This window comes from Alosa pseudoharengus, unplaced genomic scaffold, assembly GCF_046254945.1.
Source record: "Alosa pseudoharengus isolate Yale_2024_CS ecotype anadromous, Long Island Sound unplaced genomic scaffold, YU_APseudo_1.1 YU_APseudo_1.1_scf_30, whole genome shotgun sequence".
NCBI classification, from domain to species: domain Eukaryota; kingdom Metazoa; phylum Chordata; class Actinopteri; order Clupeiformes; family Clupeidae; genus Alosa; species Alosa pseudoharengus.
In genome coordinates, this window is record NW_027468719.1 from 298,097 (window position 1) to 324,089 (window position 25,993).

Sequence of the window (25,993 nt, forward strand, 5' to 3'; positions counted from 1 at the left end):
TGAGTTACTTCTAGCATGGGTAGCATGCTGCTTTCTTGTTCTAATGTTTGTTCTAATGTTTATGTGCACTGTTTGAACAGTTGATGGGCAAAATTATTGTGTTGATGTTTTTGGTATGAATAGACTATGGTAAGAATTACCATTAAGGAGAAGCCCATTCTCAAAATATCAAGGAAGTTTCGGAGAATCCTCATGTCTCTCTTTGGCTTGACGCAAAGTTGATCGATCACTTTCTCAATTGACTCACTTGAGAGTGTCACAAACTTGTGTATCCCAACTGAGTGATTGAGTGTTTTGCATTGTACGTTGGTATCATTCCTTTGAGGGGGAGTTACTGTACTGTCCCCCTGGAGTGTATCAAACACAATTTGACAGCCAGCCTAACTCCTTCAAGAAAACTCGCAAGTCAGGTTTTATCCTCCAAGCTTCGGTTTTAATGAATAATGAGTAAAACTGAAAATTATACAAAACATATATTCAATATCCAATATTTGAAGAAATAAAACAGATGAAAAGGTATTCAGTATCTAATCAGTAAATACAGTTTTTCCGACTGTGAGTATTCATGTGCTTTACTGTCGGAATATGCAAAGAACATGGATGGCACATACACATTAATCCCAAATAAACTACGGCATTTGTTTAAAAGTAAATTCTTGAATTCATGAACGCAATGGCTAGAGTAAACTTTTAGTTTGTTTACATTTATTAATTTCTTCAAGTACAGGACACGGGAGTCCTCCACATACGAGCTCTACTGGCGTGTTGAGGTGGTGGACGGATGATTCTTCTTCTTCTGGACCTGGTAGCGGCGGTGCCTCCATTGTTACTCTTTTGGGCCAAGGTATTTAAATATTGATGACTGTTTTGTCATCAATATTTGAATGAAATTAATTACACTTGACCATCTCATTAGCCAGCACAGGATGAAACAATGTGTGTGACAAGACAAGCTTGTGTGACCTTGGACATACATGTCAACAAATAACAGTAGGCTAACGTTGAAGCCGCAGTCAGGGATTCCACAGGAAATTGTGTTTGTTTATGTTTAAGTTTATTAGCAGATGCAATTCTGTGCAAAAAACATAGCCTACTTTATATTATATTTTAACCAAGGACCAAATGAACTCCCAATCCCCCTTAACTACCTACAACTAACAGCACCGCTGCTGGAACAATTTCTAAGGATATATTCAAAGATATAAGCAACTAAAAATGTATTATTTGTTTATTTTTATTTTGTTTTACAAGTTTTTAAGTTTTTTTTAAAGAAATGTTTAGGATGGGCCTGTAGAAAAGTGGCTGTAACTGTATATTACTGTCTACATGGCACAGTATGTCTTATACTGTTTATACAGTGTACTGCATCACCTGCCTATACTGTGTATTGCACTTTTCTGATTTTTTGTACTTCTGGTTAGGCGCAAACTGCATTTTGTTGTCTCTGTACTTGTACAATGTGCAATGACAATAAAGTTGAATCTAATCTAATGAACAAGTGACACAAGGAGGAGCTCATGTGATCTGGGAGCTCATTTGATGTGGCACAGGGACACTGAGGAGTTATGATCCCAAACCCAAAACCCAGGAAAGAGGGGCTCAGTGAACGTTGAGTGGAACGTGTGCAGGTGGGTGAGTGCATCAGAGGAGACGCTGTAGAAGGACAGAGTGCCGGCCGGCCAGTCAAGATACACTCCTACTCTTCTGGAGCGGAAGCAGGGGACATGTGTGGCAGTCTTATTGTGCCTGACAACGTATCTGCCAGGAGAGCAGTTCAGACTCCAGGACTTGGCATTATATCCTAGCCAGCATTCATCACCCCTCCCTTTCCTGTAGATGCTTTTATAAGCCAGAGCTACACTGACTCCACCCCCTCCCCACTCAGCCTCCCAGTAGCAGCGTCCAGACAGACCCTCTGTACACAACAGCTGATACTTCATGTCAAATCTCTCTGGATGGTGTGGATATGATTGCTCTTTACTGACATGCGTCACCTTTCTGTTCCCCTGAGAGAGAGAGAGATATTTGTGTGCTGTGTTTGGGTCCAATGTGAGCTCACAGGCATCTGCAGACAAGAGGAGAAAACATTTATATTACACAAACATATATTCATTTGCCACTTTTATGGAGTGATTCTTGTGCTGCTACAAACTGAATCTGAACTAGATTCGTTTTATCTTGATATATGATAACACTTGGTTATATTTGTATTATAGATAGTTTTTTAGTGTGTTTTTTTGCTTTAATTGTTTGAATTTAACATTCATCACAAGCGACCTTGGAGGATTTAAAAACTGCACTAAAGGCAGGGCAAAGCAGTTCACTATGCATTTCAACATTGTCTTATTGTCAACTGTGTAAATAAGTAGTAGTAAAGGAAGTGGGGGCTCAGGTCATTTTGACAACTTTGGACTTTCACACCATAATCATGTGAAGACATATGAAGGATACTTACACATTTCCCTTGAGAGTGATTGGGAGCTATTTAGTGCTTTTGTCTTTACAATTTTGCTTATTGGATACTGCTCTGTGGTTTATTTTTAGGAAACGTATCAAACATGTATAAATGAATTAATTGACATGGGAGGATGACAAGACATTCACAGAAAACTGTGTCCGCCCAGCCATATTAGCGATTGTATTTATGTGTTTTTAGGGACATTGGAAATGGGCTTCAGTGGCCTCTTGTCCAGATGAACATGCAGAGCAAATCCCAAATTTGTCAAAAGTCTGTATGGGTAGTCCCAGGCTATAAGAATGGGTGTATTTATCACAATATGCCTATGCTGTTTATAGTGACCTCTTCCACACTATTGTATTAGATCATTAGTTAGGCTATATGATGACCACACATGTTGTGTTCTTAACTGCCAAAACCTGAACGCAGCAGTTTTAAATAATTTGCACAGAATGGTGGACATTGATTATATTTACAGTAAATGTTCTGTGTGCAGTCTCTGTAGTTTTTTAGTAAAATGTGTTGTGTAGTATCCTATGCATTTTTTAAAAAAAAAAGGTGTAATGAACATGATGTATCATTTGAATCATTCAAATGCTTTTGGGTGTTCCCTGACCTGTACGCACTAAATACTGTATGCACAAAAAATAATTGTGTTATTAAAAAACATTTGGGGTTCCTTTTCCCTGGGGCCTCCAAAGTGCCTTGAAACGGCTATGGCAACAACCCCTGGCAAAGATGATGGCCATCACTCTTGGAGGATGTTCATTCAGCTGTTTTATTTTTTTGAAAAAAGACAAATTACAGATCTCCCTCATTACTATTTTTCTTTAAAAATGGCCCCCCAAAACATGTCCGTGGTATATAGCATCCGGCCCGCAAGGGAGTACAACATCGTCAAACTAAAACCTCCGTAATTTCCCCCATTCATTCTCTATGGAGAGTCTTAACAGTACACATGTAATACTATTTTTGTCCACTGGTGGTTGTTTTGGCACTGTTTTGCGTTTGCCATCGAAAACGGAATGAAATGTAGGCCTACAGTACCTGCAAACAATGTAAGAGGCCTATGCTGACTGCATCAGTGCTCAAAGTATTTTAGAAGTTTATCAATTAATTGTTAAGAACTAACTAACTTCTATTCAAGACATATTTCTGGGACTTTCTGGGATAATTATTTCTATGTTTTATTCACTCGTTCAAATGTTCATACAAAGAGTTCACAAAGTTCTCAACAGGTGAGTGAAAGTTCAGGTCATTTCAGACCACTTCAGCACTTCATAAAATTCTCATAGTTTGAGAACTTAAAATTATTTGTAGGATATTCACAACTTGAGCTGTGTATGCAAAGACACATAATTCAGAGTTCACACATTTTTAATAAAATATACTTTTGGGACTCCCTGCTAATACTTTTGGGAATGCAAAAAATGTTTTATTAGTATTATTTAATTTAGGCTACATTTTACACTGATATGGCATGATGGCAATATAAACACAGCTAACAATGGTATTAAATTGCAATAGCCTATGATTAAATGTAAAAGAATATTCCACTAAGGTAGACTGCTGTTGTTCACAGCACTAAGCTATTTATGGTTACTGATATACTCCGAGTCTCTGGCCCTCTCTTAGAGCCAGGCATAGTGAGCTGGCCCTCGGAAGAAAAAGTTTGGGGACCACTGATGTAGAGGGAAAAAAAACGTGGAATCATTTAATCCTGAGGGAAAAACAAGTTTGTTGCACCTCCTCTGACTTTGATGAAATAAAATATTTTTTCTCAAGATTGTGTGATTCCATAGCCTGGAAAATCCAGACCCTGATAATCTAGAAAGATTAAGGGTCTGGCCACGAACAATGTAATGGCCCAACTTGAGGGGCAGCACCAAGCATGCATTTGAAAATCTCACTGCACGCAATTGGATAACACTAGACCAATGTTTACTCTGAATGATTCCGCTGTCGTCATCAGTTTAGCTCACCTCTGGCCCGCCTATATCAGATACAATTTGATTGGTTCCACGGGATGCAAGGGGAAAAAGTAACATGCATCATTGCTCATTGCCAGAGTGTCTCGTAGAGACAATTCCATTGTGCTCTTGCGAGAACTCTGGATTTCCAGGGTAGTGATTCCATAAAATTACTATCACTTTTGTTAATTTCTTTGAGCTATGTTTCACAAAACCAGAATGTTAATCCGTGATTAGATATTTTTCGCCAAGCACAAACATTCCAGTACACGGTCCTATACACCCCAGTACATCATGCTACATTATCAATTGTCAAGTCCTTACTGATGCATCTTTTCAAAAACATCAAAATAAACAACCATATAGACTTACATTTCCGTGGTCCTGGTCTCAATCGGATTTCTGCACAGTAGTCAATCCTATGACACACACACACACACACACAGACACACAAACACACACAGACACACACACATTAGTAGTGTAAATGTTCTATCAACAATAGAGGAATAATAGCAATAAAGTAAAAGGGAATTGAGAAGGGTTTAAATGAAAAGTCAATAATACACTAAGCACTATACATAATAAATACTAGCATCCTGGTTACCAGCCACTGTCAGGAATAAGATGTATACATGGAACAGTATCCCAGTTTCTCATGACCTGAATTCTCAAAATCAGGATAAGGGATTCTAAATGTGGATGTCAGGATGTGATGTTTACATGTGCAAAAAGACAGCTGAGATACTTCAAAATCCCGGTTATAATCGGAATATTGAAGTGCATGTAAACACAATCAATGTCTATGTCTATGAGACGGAAGTAGCTGAAGTTATCCCCTTGTGGAGCTCACATAATAATCAAATTAATCTAAGGAGTAGGCCACGTTTCACGTCACTGTAGAAAAGGCAGAAACAGTACTACGATCACTCATCACAGTAGCACTCCTGTCTGGTCTCAGCATGACAAGTCTGAATAGGACAGGGAGGTCTGAACAGGGGACAGGATTGGTGACACATCTGATTTACAACTTGAACTGTTTTCCTCAACTCGCTCTGAATGCAACAGCACAGCCTACTCAGCCAACTCTCTATTTCTGTTAATGGGGATATTTTTGGGGATGCAGGAGCACATAATATAATGATAGGGAAGAAGGATAGTTGTGAGTTTGTGACAATGAAAAGCTCAAATACATAGTGCATGTTACAGGACTATCAGGTCAGATAATATCAGAGCCAGTTTTCTCACACATTAGTATGGTAATATGAAGATCATGTATATAAACATAATTTTCTCCTCAGCAGTGTTTGCTCCGAATATTTACTGGACTGGGACTTGAATGTGTAAATTACATCTTACAATTTCACTCACACAGAATGGGGTTGGTTTAGAGGGACCTACAGATTTGTTTTGTCAGATAACTTGCTCAACATAGATAGGTTACAAATGCACACAGCCTACAGTAGTATAGTATTAACTTCTCCAGTCTCAGTCCAGGGAGATAAGTAAACTCCAGAGTGCTTGCATTGTGTGACCATTTTCCGGAATACTTGGAAAAATGGTACCAATTAGGACATGCAGTTAAGACTGTTGATATAGCAATTACAAGTAAAGCTACAGTACTCTCAGCTGTAGTAGACCTGTCACCTGGTCTGACATATTTGTTCGCAAACTAAATATTATTTTCCCCATGTGGGAAAAAAACACAAAGTGAATGGTGTGTTTTTGTTTTTGTTTGTTTGTTTATTTAGTTAAGGTATGTGTAAATGCCAAAGACCAACACACTTTGTTTTATTTTAATCATAACAAAAGGCTCTTTAAATGTCAACCCTGTGCAGAGACAGATATTTGTACTGCCTTCCTCCTTTGCACAACAGGACTCTTTCTCCCGAACAAAAAGCCAATCTTCTCTACTCGTCTACTGCTCAGCCACTGACTATGCAATCATATTATCCGTCAAAGGTGCAGTATCCACTATCAAAAGAGGCTGAGCAGGGGATAGAGCCAACAAGCAAAGCATTACTTGAGAGAGGAGCACTGTGCAGACCAGTGGCTTACTTATCTAGCTGTGCTGACATTGTGTTGTAACAGCCACTCACTCTACATGTCCCACATGATGTACTGTACACCCACTGATTTCACAAGATAAACCTTCACATCTTACACCTAAATTATTATTATTTTAATTTAGAATCGACTTTGTATTGTTATTACTCTTATTTTATACTATTATTTTACTATTATTTTATTTTATGTTACAGCACTTTGGTCAACTGCTTTTTAAATGAATTGACATTGACACTGACCTACATATCAGCATGTGTTATAAACCCTCACACATGTGACTCTTGCATGATTGTTGAGAAGGTGTGTCTGTGTACACTGAACCACTGACATTTCTGAAACACCTTTGTCAAATCCTGACCTGATCTTGTTTGTTGATGGCTCAACTATGCATTTTGGGTCTGGAGATGGACTAGCGATGCTGCAGTGAATCAATTTGATATGGTTGAATCTCACTTCCTCCCAGGGTCATTTGTTCTGTCTAAGCAGCTGAATTGGTAGGCTTATTCAGAGCATGTATTTTAGCATAAGCAAAATCTGTTTGTATTTATACTGATAGTTGTTATAGCTGGGGAATTCTGCATGACCATAGGACTATTTGGAAAGGGAGAGTGTTTCTCACAGCAACGGGCAAACCCCTACAACACAAATATTTCATAGCAATATTATTGGATGCCATTCAACTTCCTGCCATTTGTGGCTGTCATAAAAGGTGCAGCACACACTGCCAATAAGGGTGTTATCAACTTGGGCAATAGTAGTCTGTTTCTCAACAGTTGGCCCCGGCCCCTTCCACAAAGTTTACAGAGGACACACCCAGGCATGCCAGGCTTCTAGGTGCTCATCAAAGATAAGCAAATAAAAACGCTGGAGCCAGGACCAGTGGAAAGTACCTTATCAAGTGTTCTAATCTACTTTAGAACCTTACCAAGTGTTCTAATCTATACTTAGATTGGTGAGGTGAGAAATATACTTTTTTTAGTTCATCTTTGTCTGGAAAACAATAAGCGTAAATCCAAAAGAAAATATTGCCATAGAGCTGTACAGTAAATGTACATGTGCAATATCTGAAATTTGTATTTGTATGCAGAGTCATAGGAAGGATCTAATTATTATAGATTTGATATGAATATCAGTAGTCAAGAAAAGAAGATAGGGCCCTGGGAATATAGGACCCTCTAACTGGGGAACATAGGACCCTTTTTCATGGGCCTTTTCCACCACTGAATGTTGTAAATTTACCCGTTTGGGTGTGTCTCCCTTTGCAGAACCCGCCCTTAAGGGCTTTCTTTTTAGGCTTATTCAGGGGCAAAAAGAGTACCTACCAGGGAAGGATAGAGGATTGTGACTTACTATAACTTCAGCACTCTAACTTTCCTTAGTTTCCTAACTTTCAGCCGACTAACCTTCGAGCATCAACACCACAAAGTCACCAGAGCTGCTTCTGCCTGCCTTTGGAATGATCACGTCACCTCCTGAGTCTGGTAAATCCCGCTAGGGTCACTTTTTGTATTGGAGACACGACTGCTGAGAGAGCCAAGTGAGAGGGCGTAGCCTGTCATTTTTCCACTTCCTAAATTTACCCCCAATGGTAACACAGCTATTATCTACCATGTTAATCTAGGGAACATAGGACCCTGGGAACATATGGATGACCCCGCTATAATTATACACCTGAAAGCCTTTCATAAACATTTTATAATGCTCCCATTCTAGGTGCCCTCGTTTGTTGTAGCTGTTCATACATAGTGGAGGGTGAACCATCATGACATGGGCCATGGGCCTGGCTGGAGTAACTGGTTAACTGTGTGCACCTGTTGGGCCATATTCTTTTTTGGGTACTTTTTTCTTAATTTAAGCTCTTTTGTTCTGGAATTTTCTGGAAGGTTATAACCTTCCCTCTCAAAAATGATTTTTCTTTCTTCCAAAACAATACTGATATTGTCATAACTCTCAAAGTGACACATCAAGTTATATACATTTTGGTAACTGTGATTATTTCCATTTAACTAATTATATGTTGTGATCTTAAAGGTATATTAAATATGACTGATTGAACTCAGTGGATCAATTCAGTTGAATTTTCCTATTTATAATTATTCTGTAAAAGATTAAGCAGATTTTCTTTACATACGTAAGTGTCTCCAGTTGACTGTGAGGATCCTCCTGTCTATCAGATAGAAGCTTCAGTCCCGATTCACCAGGATAATTGTAGCTCAAATCCAGCTCCTTTATATGGGAGGACTTTGGATTTAGAGCTGAAGCCAGGGAACCACATCCTTTCATGGAGATGAGACAACCAGACAGACTGAGAGAGAGACACAGAGAGAGAGAGAGAGGTAGACAGAGAGAAAGGGAGGTAGAGAGAGGTTGAGAGATAAGTCCAAGAGTTTCACTTGTCCTGCCACACAGAGACATGACACCCAACAAGTGTGCAATAATGAAGTCTGTGTTTTCACTCAGAATGTTCCAGGTCTACCCAGTTTAATGTTACTAAGCAGAAGTGTGATGTATGCTACCAACACAGACATCTTACTAGAGAACGCTCATCATATAAAATGGAATTACATGATTCAAGACTCTTAAAGATAGGGTAGGAGATCCTGAATGCAGCCACAAAAGATATATTTTGAATGTATACAACTGAAGATATCCAGCTCAACATACAAGCGCATCCCTCCATCATGCGTCGCGAGTCAGCATTACCTCCAAACAAGCTGCTCATATTCAACACAAATTGTTAAGTTCAAAGTGAATATACTGTAACATGACAGATGGCTATAAGCTACAATATGAAAACAAGGCAGAATATTCTAGATTTAAACATAATTTGAGGGATAATATAGGAGTTATGTAGCCTAGAAATTTAAACGCAAATGTAATTAGCAGCCAGGGACTCTCAGCAATATATATATATATATACATTAATATACAAACATTACCAGGTGGAAAGGTTATCTTACTCAGCCAGAGACTAGCTTATCTGGGGCTACACTGAAATACACAGGTGTACGGTGTTCATTTTAGAACATCCTCAGACTCAGGTGTCAGACTCAGAAAAACATCGGTCAATTCAGACAAAACAGCCTCAGCGTCAGAAAAACCTCTGTCATCTTCAGACAAAACTGCATCAGCGTCAGAAAAACCTCTGTCATCTTCAGACAAAACTGCCTCAGCATCAGAAAAACCAGACTCAGGTGTCAGACTCAGAAAAACATCTGTCATTTTCAGACAAAACTGCCTCAGCTTCAGAAAAACTTCTGTCATCTTCAGACAAAACTGCCTCAGCGTAAGAAAAACCTCTGTCATCCTCAGATAAAACAGCTTCAAACCAAACTGCCTCAGAAAAACATCTCTAAGGAGTCAGGTCACAGAAAAATCAGCTGTCAGAAAAAGTGGAGTCAGGTCTCAGAAAATCAAGTCTCAGAAAAAACGCTGTCAGAAAAAGTGGAGTCAGGTCTCAGAAAAAACGCTGTCAGAAAAAGTGGAGTCAGGTCTCAGAAAATCAGGTCTCAGAAAAGTATTAAGTATTAAATAAAGACAAATGTGCTATGCCATGATGTAATACCATATAATACCATTATAAAACGTTAGCATTGCACAACAATAATAGACAGACATACAGAAAAGTATTAAGTATTAAATAAAGACAAATGTGCTATGCCATGATGTAATACCATATAATACCATTATAAAACGTTAGCATTGCACAACAATAATAGACAGACATAAAGATAGACAGGTACTTGAAATGTAATCCCCAGGGGACAATAACTGCAGCGTTGTTGAATTCATTTGATATGAGATGTTATCTTAACTTATTTAGATAAATGTGCCTTGTTGTTGGTACCTGCTATTTCATGTATTATCATAATGGTATTACATGGTATTACATCATGACATAGCACATTTGTCTTTATGGGGGTTTGGGAATAATGATGTGATGATAATGATGCAGGTTTCTTACTGGTAGGTACAGTAGTGTACAACTGGGAAACGGTTAGCAAAAGTAAGATATAATGGTCCAGGTGTCGTTCTGGACTTTCGTGGTGGAAAAATGTTTAACCCACTTTTCCCTAGCTCATTGAATGTACCGTAATCCTACGAAAAACAAATTATTTTGCTGTATGTAGTACGTAGCTTAATCCGGTATGTGCCTTACAGCAGCTGCTAATGTTACTAGCGAAGTGAGGTTAGCTAAGTTACATCCATGGATTTCCTACAATGTGTATACCATTGGATCACTTTCTACCTTTACTTATAATTTCTACATCTAACCAAGCACCAAATATAACATGCCAGTGACCAGGCTTGGAATTTCACCATTCTGGGGGCAAGGCCACTTGGCCTTCAGTTGGGCATATTTGGTGGGGGGCACAAAGGCCACATGGGCACCAAGGCCAAAGTTAACTATACAGTAGTAGGCTATAAAAATGATCAAAGTTGTATTTAGCCTATTCACTGCAGTAGACCTGCATCATTGTATGAAACATTACAAAAACATGAAACATGACATATTACATATAACTGTAAATCATCTGATCATCTAATAAAAACAGATATCTAGGCTATATATAACATTTATTTTATATTTGGCCTGCTATGAAATCATGTATTGAACAATTTAAATTTAAGCACAGCTCATCTTTAAGAAACTCAAATAGCCTAGATGCATGCTTAGCATTTTGTGATCAGGCTACTTTCACAAACTCTTAGTCAGCTGTCCTCTGATTTACCAATATCTAGGCGATATTTGTAACATTTATTTTGTATTTGGCCCGTTATGAAATCATGTGGAACAATTTAAACACATTGTAAAACTTAAAGCCCCAATTTGGAGACATCAATGCATGTCGAAATTTACTGCAAATTCAAAACTGGATTACTCTGGAACGGCTAACTGTACAGGGGACTGCTTTACACCTTTATGTTCGGTAAGGTCTGCTGTTTATTCTGATATGTGGTTTGTCATGTGTTAAAAGAAGGGTTCGTAAAGTATTCCACCGAGATGAATGGGTAGGGAGATCATGGACGCAAAACCTTCAGTAGAATGTATGATTAAATTGAATTATATTATTTACTTTTCTCGCGAACCGTTCAACACAGCAATTATCGGCTAACATCGTTTAAAAGCTGAGAAAAAGCTCTTTCATGTGACATCACTTGTGATGTCTGTGTGATGAATAGGCTACTTCGCGAGTAGTTCAACTGAGAAGAATGGGTGAATTTGGACGCACTTTCTTGCGATGTCACTTTATCCACTGCTTAAAAGACTAAATTAATTTGCGCTGTGAATGCTAAGATTATTTTGACAGGCTAAATAAACTTCGACAGGCTAAATAACAGGCTAAATAAACTTCGCTATTAGTAGGACACAAAGCAGAATATTGAAAGAAGGGGGCACCAAGGCCACCGTGGCCTGTAAACCTATGATTTTCAAAGGGGCTTCACGGCCAACGCAAGGGGCTACCATGGCCGTCGTGGCCGCCGTGAAATTCCTACCCTGCCAGTGATAGAATAACGTATTAAGCATAATATTAAACTCACCGTTCTGTAGCCTATCCGTCGTCTTATTCTGTCCCCACAATAACTTTTCATTTGAGACTTTTTCGTCTGACTCTGTTTTTTCTGACAGCGTTTTTTCTGAGACCTGATTTTCTGAGACCTGACTCCACTTTTTCTGACAGCGTTTTTTCTGAGACCTGACCAGCGTTTTTTCTGAGACCTGATTTTCTGAGACCTGACTCCACTTTTTCTGACAGCGTTTTTTCTGAGACCTGACCACTTTTTCTGAGGCAGTTTGGTTTGAAGCAGTTTTATCTGAGGATGACAGAGGTTTTTCTTACGCTGAGGCAGTTTTGTCTGAAGATGACAGATGTTTTTCTGAGTCTGACACCTGAGTCTGGTTTTTCTGACGCTGAGGCAGTTTTGTCTGAAGATGACAGAGGTTTTTCTGACGCTGATGCAGTTTTGTCTGAAGATGACAGAGGTTTTTCTGACGCTGAGGCTGTTTTGTCTGAAGATGACCGATGTTTTTCTGAGTCTGACACCTGAGTCTGAGGATGTCCTAAAATGAACACCGTACAGGTGACACTGTTGCGATTTCAAAGCATGGAATTTCATTAAAATATTAAAATGAAATTGAAAAATAAAATTGAAAAAGGTGAGCAAGACTCATTTCTTTAGTGGTTCCTCATACCTCCTGTGGTCTTTCAAGAGGGGTCTAACTATGAATCTTTTCAGCTTACATTTAGGCCATAGCCACACATAGCCAGCCTCTTTCGTATTTGAAAATAATTCTGTCCACAGGCTGTCAAGATCAGTCAACTGGATTATCCGATACAATACATTACATTAAAGCATTCTTTTAATTTTGATTTAAATGTTCACATAATCACAGGTTAAGATATTTATTGTGGTTTTGTTAAACCACACTTACAACTAAGTGGTGCAACATAGCTCAAAATTTAAACCTAGATCTACAAATGTTTGATTAGGCCTAAACCAAGATTCATTTAATCCTTGTTGGTGCAACCTACCCAAAGAAATGCCAAACACCCACCTTAATGTCTGCAGTTTGCAATGGGGACTAGACAATCCTTTAGAAAGAAGCTGAACTCCAGAATCTCCCAGGTCATTGTTACTTAGGTCCAGCTCTATCAGGGAGTTCGGTGACTGCCAAACTGAGGCCACAAGCTCACAGGACTTGTCTGTGAGCTTGCAGTCAGCAAGTCTGTAAGATAGTGTGACAAAATCCAAATAATTTCTCATTAATGATAAAAAAGCAGGAGCCTGTGAAAAAAGACCTTTCTACATAGATTTGAACTTGTTCATCTAGCCTGACAACACCCAGACCTTCGCAACTGTACAACTGAGAGTGGGCCTGGAAAAGGTTCACTGACTTACAACAGTTATGCACAGATGCTGCATCATCATCAGCATCAGCGTCATCATTATCACATCATGACATTTTCTCATCAATCTAAGATTCAATATACAACCCCAAAACAGAAAAAAGTTGGGACGTTGTGCAAAATGCAAATAAAAACTAAATGTGTTATTATACAAGTCTCGTAAACCCATATTTAGCAGCAAAAAGGACACAGACAACATAATGTTGAAAATGAAAATTTGGACTATTTCATGGAAAATGGACACATGGACTCTTCCTCTATGGATAAATATTTTTTTAAATATGTGCAGAATTCATTTTGCCATTGTTTTCCCGAAATAGATATTACCTGGATGGCCAAATGTGCAAGATGCCCATGCTGTAGGCACTAATGCTCCTCCACACCGTCATAGATGTTGGGTTTCGAACTGAGCACTAAAACAAGTTGGATAGGTTGGATACATGGATAGGCCCTCTCCTCTTTAGCCCAGATGAGTCCATGATTTCCAAAAATAATGGCAAATTTTGACTGGTCTACCCACGGGACCTTTTTCCATGCTACCTTAGTCCATTTTAAACAAGCTCAGGCCCAGATAAGATGGTGGTATTTTCTGTATCATGTCTGAATACAGTTTTGTTTGTTAAAATTTTGGCTGCAGTTTTTAAATTGAGTATCAAAATGTGCACATAGACAATGGCTATCAGAGGTTGTCCTGAGCCCATACAATGACAGGTGTGGAAACAGGTCTGGTGTTGATGCAGAGCCATCTGAGGTTCAAAAGACCACGGCCATTCAATGTGTTTTTCAGCTCCTTCCCTTGTTCACAAATTTCTATGGATTCTCTGAATGTTTTAATAATATTATGTCCTGTAGATGATGAACCCCCCAAATGCTAAAATGTCATTGTTTCATCATTTGTGTACACAGGTTTATGTGATGAATACCCCTACATCTTTACTTCTAAGAGACCCTGTCTCTCTGAGATGCTCTTTTTCATACCCAATCATGTTGCCAGTTACCCTAATTAGTTATGAAACATTCCTCCTTTAGTTTTCTTTATCATTACACACCTTTTCCCGCATTTTGTTATCCCCGTCCCAACTTTTTTTGAAACATGCTGCTGCTAGCAAATACAAAATTAACATTTATTTTCCATGAAATAGTCAAATATGTCATTTTCAACATTTGATATGCTGTCTGTGTCCTTTTTGCAAGTAAATATGAGTTTAAGAGATTTGCAGATTATTACATTCTGTTTTTATTCACATTTTACACAACATCACAACTTTCTCTGTTTTGGGGTTGTAAATAATAATACGGAAAACAAATTTACTCATAAGATCAGTCATAAGTTTATCCATCTCCATCAGAAACTCACCGTGCCTTTCTGCAGCACCTCACTGCTGGGAGCAGTCTCCTGCGTCCCTCATCTGATGTGTTGTATTTCTTCAGGTCAAACTCATCCAGCACCTTTTCAGACATCAGGAGCATGTGAGCCAGTGCTGAACAGTGGGCAGGAGACAACTTCTGGTTGACATTCTTTGGTGATGACAAGTATTTCTGAATGTCTTTGTGCATGGAATGATCATTCATTTCAAACAAACAGTGGAAAAGATTGATGCATCTTTCAGGACAGAGATCTTCACTGTTGAGCTTCTTTATGTCCTGACATGTTTTCTTAACACTCTCTGCGCTGCTGTACGTGTGGTTCAGGAGACCTCTCAGAAGCCTCTGATTGCTCTCCAGAGAGATGCCCATAAGGAAGCGAACAAAAAGATCCAGGTGTCCATTCTTGCTCTTCAAAGCCTCATCCAATGCATTCTTTAGCAACCAATGTAGATGAGCTTGAGATTGAAAGCCCAGCACTGAGCGAAGACATGATAAAATTGAGAGGTTGGGATTATCTTTGTGTTCTTCACTGAGTAGGGATTTCAGTGCCTCAAGGTTGTCAGTCACATAAGAGTGAAACACATACAGAGCTGCCAGAAACTCCTGGATGCACAGATGAACAAAGCAGTAGACCTTCTTCTGATGTATGACAGTTTCTTCCTTGAAGATCTCGGTGCACATGCCAGAATACACTGAAGCTTCACTGACATCAATACCATACTTTGTCAGGTCCTCTTCATAAAATATTAGATTTCCACTTTCCAGATTATTGAAAGCCAATTCTGCCAACATCAGTAACATTTCTTTCTGGGATTCCAGAAGTTTCTTTTTATCCACTTCCGTTCCACTCTGACATGTCTCATCCTTCCTGGTGGTTTGGATGAGCAAGAAGCGTATGAGCATCCCAGTCAAAGTTTTGGGGATTTCCTGGGTGTTGTCCTGTTCCAGCATCTGCTGAAGTACGGTGGCTGCCATCCAAGAAAAGACTGGAATGTGGCACATGATGTGGAGACTCCTGGATGCCTTAATGTGTGAGATGATTTTGTTAGCCTGACTCTCATCACTGATTCTCTTCCTGAAGTACTCTTCCTTCTGTGGGTCATTGAATCCTCGTACTTCTGTAACTTGGTCAATACACTCAACAGGTATTTGACTGGCTGCTGCTGGTCGTGAGGTTATCCAGATGAGTGCCGATTCAAACAGATCTCCTTGAATGAGGCTTGTCAACAAAGTATCAACTGATGATGTTCGCTTTAAATCAGACAATATCATGTTCTGTTGGAAATTTAAAGGTAACCGACTCTCATCCAAACCATCAAAGATGATCACAACCCGGCAATCGCTGTATCCATCACCATCCTTCAGCTCCTTCAGCTCAGGGTGGAAGTCAAGCAGGAGGTTGTGAAGACTATACTGACCATCCCTGACCAAATTCAGCTCACGGAAATAAAAGGGGAAAATAAAATCTATATCCTGATTGGCTACTCCATCTGTCCAGTCAAGAATGAACTTCTGCACTGAGACTGTTTTTCCAATGCCAGCAACACCTTTGGTCATCACAGTTCTGATGGGCGACTCCTGTCCAGGTAAGGCCTTGAAGATATCATTGCAATTGATTGGTGTGTCTTCTGTGGTTTGAGATCTGGATGCTGACTCTACCTGCCTAACCTCATGTTCCTTATTCACCCCTGCATCTCCCTCTGTGATATAAGCTCCTGGTTTGATGATTCCTTCAGATATGTTGTCAAACCTCTTCTTCAGACTGGCTTTGTGATTCTCTATAACTCTCATTAGGTCCTCATCTGTTGAGAAATTATAAGTTAACAGAGAATAATGAATAATGAATAGATATTCTTATTTGATGTCCCAAAAAATACTGAAATCATTATACTAACTCACTCTAAAAAAACCATAATGTATACTCACCTAGTTCCCTCTTTCTGCCTGGCGTATGTTCAGTCTGCAGGTGTCTGCTGCTTTTGATCAAGCCTGTGTGTTCATCCAGTGTGCACATATCTATGTGTTTGTCGATTACATGTGGTTGAGTTCTGGGTTTAGGACTCTCTGTAACGCTCCTAGGAACCTCATTATCTGCTTGGAATAGAGAACATCATTTGATTAACTTTTAAGCTAAACCTTTTAACCCATTAACTTCACCAATCTCTTGTGTACTCGTTGTCATGACAAGCACGGCTAATTCATATTAATTGGCAAACATCAGTGTTGTAATAATTACATTACATTAACACTATCCTGTTTCCTTTAATAATTCCAATATGTTTCTCTACTCCTCACCTGGTTGTGTGTGGATTCTGTGTCCAGAGGAGTCACTCAGTGCCTGGTCACCTACCAACTGATCAGTGCTGAACACGCAACAAGCACAAAACATTACATTTTAGTTATTTTTTTAATTTATTCATTCCATTTGCTGACGCTTTTGTACAAAGCAACTTAACTATGTCAATTATTACAAGGGCCAGTCTCCCCGGAGCCACAGGGACAACAAAATATGGAGTCAGTTAGTAGTGAAGGGACAACATTGGGTCATTCCATGCAAAATCAATATCCATATTGAACCAGGTTATATTCTTTACATAGAAAAGAGTCATCTAGTGTAATGCACCATGTTTGCTGCATGATTTCAATCAGATTTTCACACAAAAAGTACACTAAAAAAATAAAATTACTCTTTTGAAGAGTGGTCTGGTGCCTGCATCTTGAGTTGAGTCTTAGGGCCCTATCATGACATTCTAAAGTGCATCGTCACTCGTCAAAAGTCTATTCAAATTTAGTAGGATGTCCAGTTCACATTGGGAGGGGTTTCGTTCTCAAAAGTGGAGCGCATGGCGTAACAAGGTGTTCCTAGGTCTTTTGGTCATCAGTCATATGGGTGTGTTTGAGGCGTAACATCATTTTAAACCAATGAGAATGACATATGTCATTCCCTTTAACGGCGCAACGCGCGATATGTCAAATAAATGCATCGGTATTTTGGCATTCAACGGCGCATTTGAAGGAGGCTGCTTGCGAGACCGTATGGAATAGTCATTCTTAAACCATGCTTTACTAAAACCTAGCATAGCCTTCACGCATTTGCACTCGTCTATTATTTGAACTCATTGGCAAAGTGAAACTAACTTCACCAAGGAGTCAGTCAACGACAAGACAGTTATATGCAGTTATTTTCACTATTGACTGACAATGGGTTACCACCGAAAACATAGGCTGGAAAAAGCAACACTTACCCTAATGTTGCTCAAATGACTGAATAAAACAACATTTATCCGGCAGAGGAGTTGCTTATATCTCGTGACAGTGCGTCTTCAGCTGTGCTCCATACGTGTCTCTCGCCTCTCCCCTAATCACTTTTAACCGTCATTACCAATTTGCAAATGATGGTGAATAACTACTCATCATGAGATGTACAGTATTTCGTAATGTCTTTATTCTAATTATGTTTCCCATTGTAATCGTGCAATTTGTAATGCTTTACATGGACGTGCGCTAGTGTGCGTTCATGAATGATAGAAGGATGGTGCGTGCACCTGCCAATATGACTGTTGACATGCGCTCTTAAAATAGCATATGAACAACTCGCCATTGACTTCTGACCAGGTTTAGGTGGTGTATGATAGCGATTTTTAGACAACACGCCAGGCCCCTCCCTATTGCCACACCCCTGGGCACAATGCTTGAAATATAAACGTGCAAAATACTGAATTCAACTTTGCACGGGTGAATAACAAACTTTACGCCATGCGCTGGTACCCAAAATACAGCCCTTAATGTGCAAAAGGCCACCTATTTTTACATCAAACTTTTAGGGAGGTCTCAACATCTGCACCAAAATAGTCAGTGCATTCCTGGATTTTCACTTTCTTCAGATGTACCCTCGAGCCTCTTTGCACTATCTACTGTAATATTCATAGAGATCATAGAAAGGGTTGAAAATATAAAACAAATGATATTGTAACAATGTTGCATTCTGGGGATTCTGGGAGGACTTTGGGGTTGTTTTGTGTGTGTTTATGTGGTTATTTACTGTTTATGTACGTGTTTTAGTGTAGCATGTTTCCTCCTTTTAGTTCTACTTCGTGTGTGACCCTTCGTGTTGGTGTGGCTGTGTTGATCAGTTTGGAGGGGATGATGGTGTTGAATGCTGAACTGAAGTCGATGAACAGCATTTTCACATAGGTGTTGCTATTGTCAAGGTGGGACAAGGCAGAATGAAGCGCCGTAGAGATGGCATCCTCCGTGCTCCTGTTTTGACAGTAGGCGAATCGGGTCCAGTGAGGGTGGTGGGAAGGTTTTGAGGTGGGCCAGGACCAGCCTCTCGAAGCACTTCATGATGCTGGGGGTGAGTGCAACTGGATGGAAGCCATTAAGGCTTGTTGCAGTGGAGTGTTTTGGCACCGGCACGATGGAGGTTTTTTTGAAGCGCGCGGGGACAGCTGACTGGGCTAGTGACAGATTAAATATGTCAGTCCAAACCTCATTCAGCTGCACAGCACAGGCCCTGGGGACGAGTTTGACGAGCTGGTGATCTGAAGAGACCACAGCCTTGATGGCCACATCCTTGTTGTCCCAATCAAAGCGGCCACAGAAGTGGTTCAGCCTATCAGGCAAGGAGGTGTCGGTGATGGGGGGGGTGGAGTTAGTAGTTTTGTAATCTGTGATGGCCTGGATGCCTTGCCACATGTGGCATGTCGCAATGCAACCTCCAACAACAGTCTCTAGCTTGTACACCGGAGCTGTTTCTTCATTCTTCTTCATTTAAGTCCTCTTTGGACTGGGGATTCTCTAGTCTGGCTTTCACCAGAACAAGCGCAATCTTTTAAGATTGAACATTGGTCTGGGGAGTCTGCTATGTATTTTCTACTGCACAAGAGGCGTGATCAACGGGCATAGTTTAAATGACTCAATTTGATAATCATTCACCAATCTGACCAACGAACCGGGTGACGTTTGCAGAGTGACTCGAAAACTACAGGCTCTCCCGCTATCGTCATTGTTTTAAACCTACCAATAGCACGGCAGCTTATCCCAGCTTGTGATTGGTCCCGGCAAAATTGTAACGGAAGCAGTAGAAAAAGATGCACAGGTTTCCAGCCTGAGCTGCAGGGGGGGAAAGAAATCGCCGGCAGATCAGGCTGGGTTCACCCAGCCTAGGGATTCTCCTGAGCCTGAGGATTATCCTCCATTCTGTTGTAGTATCATTTTCAGGTGTGATATTCAAGCTTTTCTCTCCGGGTCCATTAAAATATATCATCCATTTAGCTAGGCTCACTGCAGAAATACTGTCTAATGGAAATATTTGTGCTTGTAAGTGACGTTCATCAATGCAGGGAGGATCATATATTATTGTCTTGAGCGCTGGTAATGTCAGCATTGCGTTGTTATTGTCATTACCCTTGGCCCTTTGCTAACCTTGAATTGCCTGATGAGGCACTAACTCCCAAAGTAATAATAATTAATTTTGCACATTCCACTCACAGAATTTTAGTACCAGTCTGCAAAGACGAAGGACGTTACTGTGTTCCACTGTTTGAAAGAGTGGGGAGCGCACAGATCAGGATTTTTGCAGCCACATGTTTGCATATCATTTATATTTTAGAATCATGCCCTCTTCTTCATACCCAAAATGTTGGGGATGTAGTCTATGGTTGCGTTTACATCGGCAGGCCTTGATGCACAGTTTCGATTTTCCGCCTATATCCGGTTTTATGGACTGCCTGTTTACATCTACGTTGGAGAGTGGCCCATATCAGGTATATGTGTTTACATGGTTCACTAATTTTAAACACTCGAGACAATCCGCACGCGCACCAGAGTAATTTTAATGCCAAAAGATTGTGGGCTTTTTTTTTTAACAATGAGCAAGTTGAAAATGACAGGGAATATGATCTGCCTGTTTATACTGCAGTCGCATTGGCATATGTCTGATTCATGTTCGGATTTACATGTATTTCCACATATGAATGAGGCCTGAATCCAATCTGAACATATCAGAATCCATGTGTTTTTTTCCTGTTTACACTCCCATGCTGCACATCGGAATTGTGCCACAAAAAAAACGGAAGATTAACCAGAGTCAAATTCCTTGTTTGTTTACGCAATCCTGGGCAATAAAGCTGATTCTGATTCTGAATCTTCTGATTAAACTGCCTAAGAATGAGTGGGAGAAGGTGATGGGGGTCTGAGATCAGGAAACTCACCCTCCATCAGAGTGTGCTGGTGACACAGGATCATCCATGTCTTCATCATTCTTCATGGTCCCACAGCTGTGTGCTGCAGACTCTGGTCTGAATGTGTCATTGTGACCTGCAGCCTCTTCTCTCTCCTGAGAGTCACTCATCCTAGCAGCAGCGGGAGAGTCTCCCAAGGACTGAAGACAGAAAATATAACTTTATATACAGTGAGGCCCATAAATATTTGAACCCATGCTAAAGTTGACTAAAAGAGGAATATAAAATCATCTTTTGGAAATTGATCTTAATGCCTTAAGTAAAATAATAGGAAATATCCAACCTTTAAGGACACCAATTTTCTTTGTGAATGAATAATGTATCATAAATAAATAAATAAATGTTCTTCCTTAAAATACTCTGAGTAGGGCCCATCAGATATCAGGGCTGGAGTACACAGTAGCGACTTCACACAGAGGCCTGGGTTTCAGGACCCCTGGGCCGGTTGGCCTGTTCAGTAAATTATCCCTAACACCAACAATATCACAAACAACACTGCAATCCAAATACACAAAGATAGTCCTCCACATTTCGTTACTAAAGTATTCAAAGATAAGGAACTTGACTTCCAATGCTCAGTTTTATGTACTTGAAACATAAACAAACTAGCACATTATTAATGAGACACATGGCTGGGCACGGGAGATGGGGGTCTGTGCATCTCCAATCAGGTAAGACAAGGCACAATTGAGTAGCACGGGGCAATAGGTAAGTGGCACGGGGCAATAGGTAAGTGGCAAGGGGCAGTAGGTAAGTGGCATGGGGCAGTAGGTATGTGGTATGGGACAGTATGTAAGTGGCATGGGGCACAAAACAGCAGAAAAAACCTAAGACTGTTAGGCTATTATATAGCCTAAAATAAACTATTATCATTAGGCTCATGATATAGCCGACATTTGCAACGTTTAATTGGCTACAGCCAAACAAGTGTGTCCTAGCGTTAATGTTAGGCTGAATATCTTTTCATCCAAGCTATTTGTAACTAACAATGTAGAAATCAGCAAACTTTGGATTGTATCCAAACATCAAACATTGGATCTGAATTAAAAAGTGTGATTGGCTGGCAGAATTAATTCAGAAATGTATTATATTAATTATTATGATTATAATATTTAGATTTCAGAAAAAACAAAATCACCACACCAATTATGGGTTATGATAATTATTTCAACCTGACAATGAATGATGATGAAAAGACATAACTAACTCAGAGCAAGTACATGGCAGGTGTTTGACACGCAGATAAGGTATAGTGTGAACATGAAGAAAACTGAGGCCCCATCAGAGCTGAAGTGCACCAGAAAGAGAGATGGGCTCAGAATGGGGTTTTCAGTGGGTTGATATTGGGACCCACAGGGGCAACCCAAATGAATATATAAGGGCTAGAAATTGGCTTACTGAACATGGGTACTGCATGGATTCCAACTGGGTTACATTCTCAAAAGGAAATACAAATTCTTACAATGATCTATATTGCCTATGACATGTTATGAAAAAAAGGACAAGTCAAGGCTGTCCCACTTATCAAACCATATTATTTTGCCAAAATGTATTTATCCAACAGAATCATGTAAGATCAATGTGAAGCACATAAGTATTGAACCCGGAAAGCAAATGAACATATGAGAGACCTCTTTCAAATTAACTCACAATGTGAATACAAAAACAACTGAGTCCCTTTTGTTTTGTTCTTCTTTCTGGTCCCCTTTTAATGGACTGAAGTTGGTCCTGGTGAACTAAGGTTCTAAATCAGAGGTGTCAAACATAAGGCCCAGGGGCCAGATCAGGCCCGCCAGACGGGTTTTATACCCCCCCCCTCCCCCCCAGATGTTTTAGGTAGGAAGGGGAGATTAGAAAAAAAGATATTCACATTCAGTTGTCTTCAACAATGTGTAATAAGCAATATCTTTATGATGTGATAAACTGATTAAACCTAGCACTGCAAACCATCCTCAGGAAGGAAGAAGTGGAAAAACTAACATGGAAGTAGGGCATTTCAAGAGAGAAAGAGCAGTAGTATATGTCAGCAGTACATTATTTGCACTTGTTTGCTCATAAGTGATATCAAACAACACTCTGATACCCATGCAGAAAAATGATAATGACCATGACAATGATGGCCCCCCACGAGGTCTCATTCCATCAAATCCGGCCCACTGCCTACAGTATATGAGTTTGACACCCCTGTTCTAAATGCAGGATGCAACGTTTTTAATACAGAGTTTAAGTCAAAATTCATCTGATTAGTCTTCCTGCAAAATTGTTCTTTGTCACATAGGCTACATCTTTCAGGTGCACAGGAAAACCACAGACATTTGCTTTAGCATGTCACTTTTCTCAGAGTAGAGAGAACAGAGAACGGGTTTTGCAGACACAGGCTAACATACTCTAGCCTAACACGTGGCTAACATACTCTCGCCTAACACGTGGCTAACATACTCTAGCCTAACACGTGGCTAACATACTCTAGCCTAACACGTGGCTAACATACTCTAGCCTAACACGTGGCTAACATACTCTAGCCTAACACGTGGCTAACATACTCTCGCCTAACACGTGGCTAACATACTCTCGCCTAACACGTGGCTAACATACTCTAGCCTAACACGTGGCTAACATACTCTAGCCTAACACGTGGCTAACATACTCTAGCCTAACACGTGGCTAACATACTCTCGCCTAACACGTGGCTAACATACTCTAGCCTAACACGTGGCTAACATACTCTAGCCTAACACGTGGCTAACATACTCTAGCCTAACACGTGGCTAACATACTCTCGCCTAACACGTGGCCAAAAGCATCATCATGCAAACTGCATACAATTGTGGGAAGCAGTAGGGCCTAGCTTATTGTTCTGCATTGGGTTTTTTCATGAATGTCAGCTAGAGCAAGAATGCTGTGCAAATAACATGAAATTACTTCATACATTTTAAACTTTACTTTGTAATCTTTTTTACCTTTTCAATGAACTTTTTATACTTTTTTAATGTAGTAGGCTACTCTATAAGTCCAGTGCTCTATATACACGTGTGTGTAGGCTACCTGTATGTCTGTCTGCCTGCCACATGTCCAAACCTTATTAGGCCTAGGTTATCGTTTGGGAAGGAGCAATTGAAGGAAACTCCTGCTACATTCAGCCACCTATTAGTTATAGGCTAATGTGTGTGCGCGCCCAAGCGTGTTGTTTGTTTGTCTGAAAATGGGAAGTTAATTTTGTAAGCCTAATAAGCAACGTCGCCGCCATTTCACACGTATGCACCATACAACCATATGAACTTCTTATAATGAAAATGAAATTAAGAACATATTGGGACACGACAGAAACATGTTCTTCCATTGATATAAGTTTGTGATTTATTCTCAATAGGCCTAATTTATATCTATGATGTAGCTCTGTCGATGCTCTAGTAAACGTGCAGAACTAATTTTACCATGTATATCCTTACGTAATTAACACTGTTTAAACTAAATGACCAAATATTAGCTTTTAGTGTGGTAGCCTACGATATCTTTGTAAATTAAATGTAATTAAAAAGTGTTTCATTCTTCCCGATTCTCCCCAATGCTAATCGTGCAGCTTTTCTTTTATTTCCGTTGCCGAAAACGTAGACATTGGTGGGGGAGCAGTAACCTCCACCTTAACAATTACACAATTTTACGAAACAAGACAAACAATAATGATTGACATAGCCTACTCACCACGAAATAGGTCCTTCTAAAATATAAAATGTCCAAGACTTTAACAAAGCCTATCCGTCTTCGCGAACTGAAATGGCGATAGCACAACTTTAAAACCTTTCACTTTCGCTATTGGAGTAAGCGTCAGTGGAAGTGGGTAGGCCTATGCAACATAATACAGATAAGCTACTGTTAAGGCCAACATTGTAGCTACTAGGCGCCCTCTGGTAACGGGCGCCCTGTGAGTTGTCCGTCGGACAGGTGTTGTGAGTGCTGCGTCAAAAGCATTTGACACAGAAACAGTCAGGCTGTTAGCCTGGCGAGCCAGACCCACATTATAATGTAGGGTCTGGGCACTCACCGTTCGCAGTGCTCAGTCCGAGGGTCGGGATAATCAGTTGTCTTTCAAATTTCCTCTGCACGCAATAGGACGCAATATGATATTTGTTTTCAAGTAGCAGGGAATTTAAGCCAAACCTTTGCAACTCTGCCTTCAATCATTATGTTAAGCCCAACAAACGACTCTATACACGATTTCAATGGCAGATTTAGTTTCGATTTCTAGAGCTCACAAGTCAACGGAGAGTTGCTAGACTAGCCCTGGCAGCAAATGTAATTTGCTGCTTCTAGGGGCGCGTCTAGATTTCTAGGCTATCAGGCTGTTTCAAGTTTAACTAGATCTAATGGCAAGCATCATCTCACACCTAGAAGAATAACACAAATAGTGCAGAATCTATTTATATTTTGTTTAATTCTGTGAGTGTTTTTATTCTGATTGTGCCTTCTGGTCTTGGCCCAGAATATAAAGATTACTAGGAGACCAAGGATAGTTGCAACCTTTTTCTCCAATCAGAAACAAGCTAGAGTGATGACATCACTGCATATGCTCAGTTGGATACGCCCCCCCCCCCCCCCCCCCCCAGATAAAAATCAAAGAGATCAACATTGTTTTGGGAATTCATCTAATAATAGAACAGCCTATTGGCATGTAGGCCTATACCTTGGGCCAAAACTGCATACAATTGTGGGAAGCAGTAGGGCCTAGCTTATTGTTCTGCATTGGGTTTTTTCATGAATGTCAGCTAGAGCAAGAATGCTGTGCAAATAACATGAAATTACTTCATACATTTTAAACTTTACTTTGTAATCTGTTTTACCTTTTCAATGAACTTTTTATACTTTTTTAATGTAGTAGGCTACTCCATAAGTCCAGTGCTCTATGTACACGTGTGTGTAGGCTACCTGTATGTCTGTCTGCCTGCCACATGTCCAAACCGTATTAGGCCTAGGTTA

General features: G+C 40.0%; 1 protein-coding gene across 2 annotated transcripts; it reads right to left on the reverse strand.

The window, feature by feature from the left end:
- Nucleotides 1-1,032: 1,032 nt before the first annotated feature.
- On the reverse strand, nt 1,033-24,824 carry LOC143101193 (protein NLRC3-like). 2 transcript variants are annotated; one of them, XM_076264604.1, is made up of 9 exons: nt 24,722-24,824; nt 20,990-21,159; nt 17,070-17,137; nt 16,701-16,865; nt 14,764-16,576; nt 13,055-13,225; nt 8,627-8,800; nt 4,801-4,847; nt 1,033-2,065 (listed from the first exon to the last, which is right to left on the reverse strand). In XM_076264604.1, the coding sequence occupies exons 2-9, from the start codon at nt 21,127-21,129 to the stop codon at nt 1,533-1,535; spliced, it is 3,111 nt and encodes a 1,036-aa protein (XP_076120719.1). In that variant the 5' UTR covers nt 21,130-21,159; nt 24,722-24,824; the 3' UTR covers nt 1,033-1,532. The 2 variants fall into 2 exon arrangements, with proteins under 2 accessions (XP_076120719.1, XP_076120717.1); XM_076264602.1 differs by having other exon boundaries at nt 16,701-16,868.
- Nucleotides 24,825-25,993: the final 1,169 nt, after the last annotated feature.

Bases quoted from the DNA above. Each gene is read 5' to 3' on its own strand.
- LOC143101193 (XM_076264602.1), bottom strand. From the start codon at position 21,129: ATGAGTGACTCTCAGGAGAGAGAAGAGGCTGCAGGTCACAATGACACA. The intron at 17,138-20,989 runs GTGAGTTTCCTG...TTGCGTGTTCAG, and splicing joins CCAGCACACTCTGATGGAGG to CACTGATCAGTTGGTAGGTG. The intron at 2,066-4,800 runs GTAAGTCTATAT...TCTTGTCTGCAG, and splicing joins GAGACCAGGACCACGGAAAT to ATGCCTGTGAGCTCACATTG.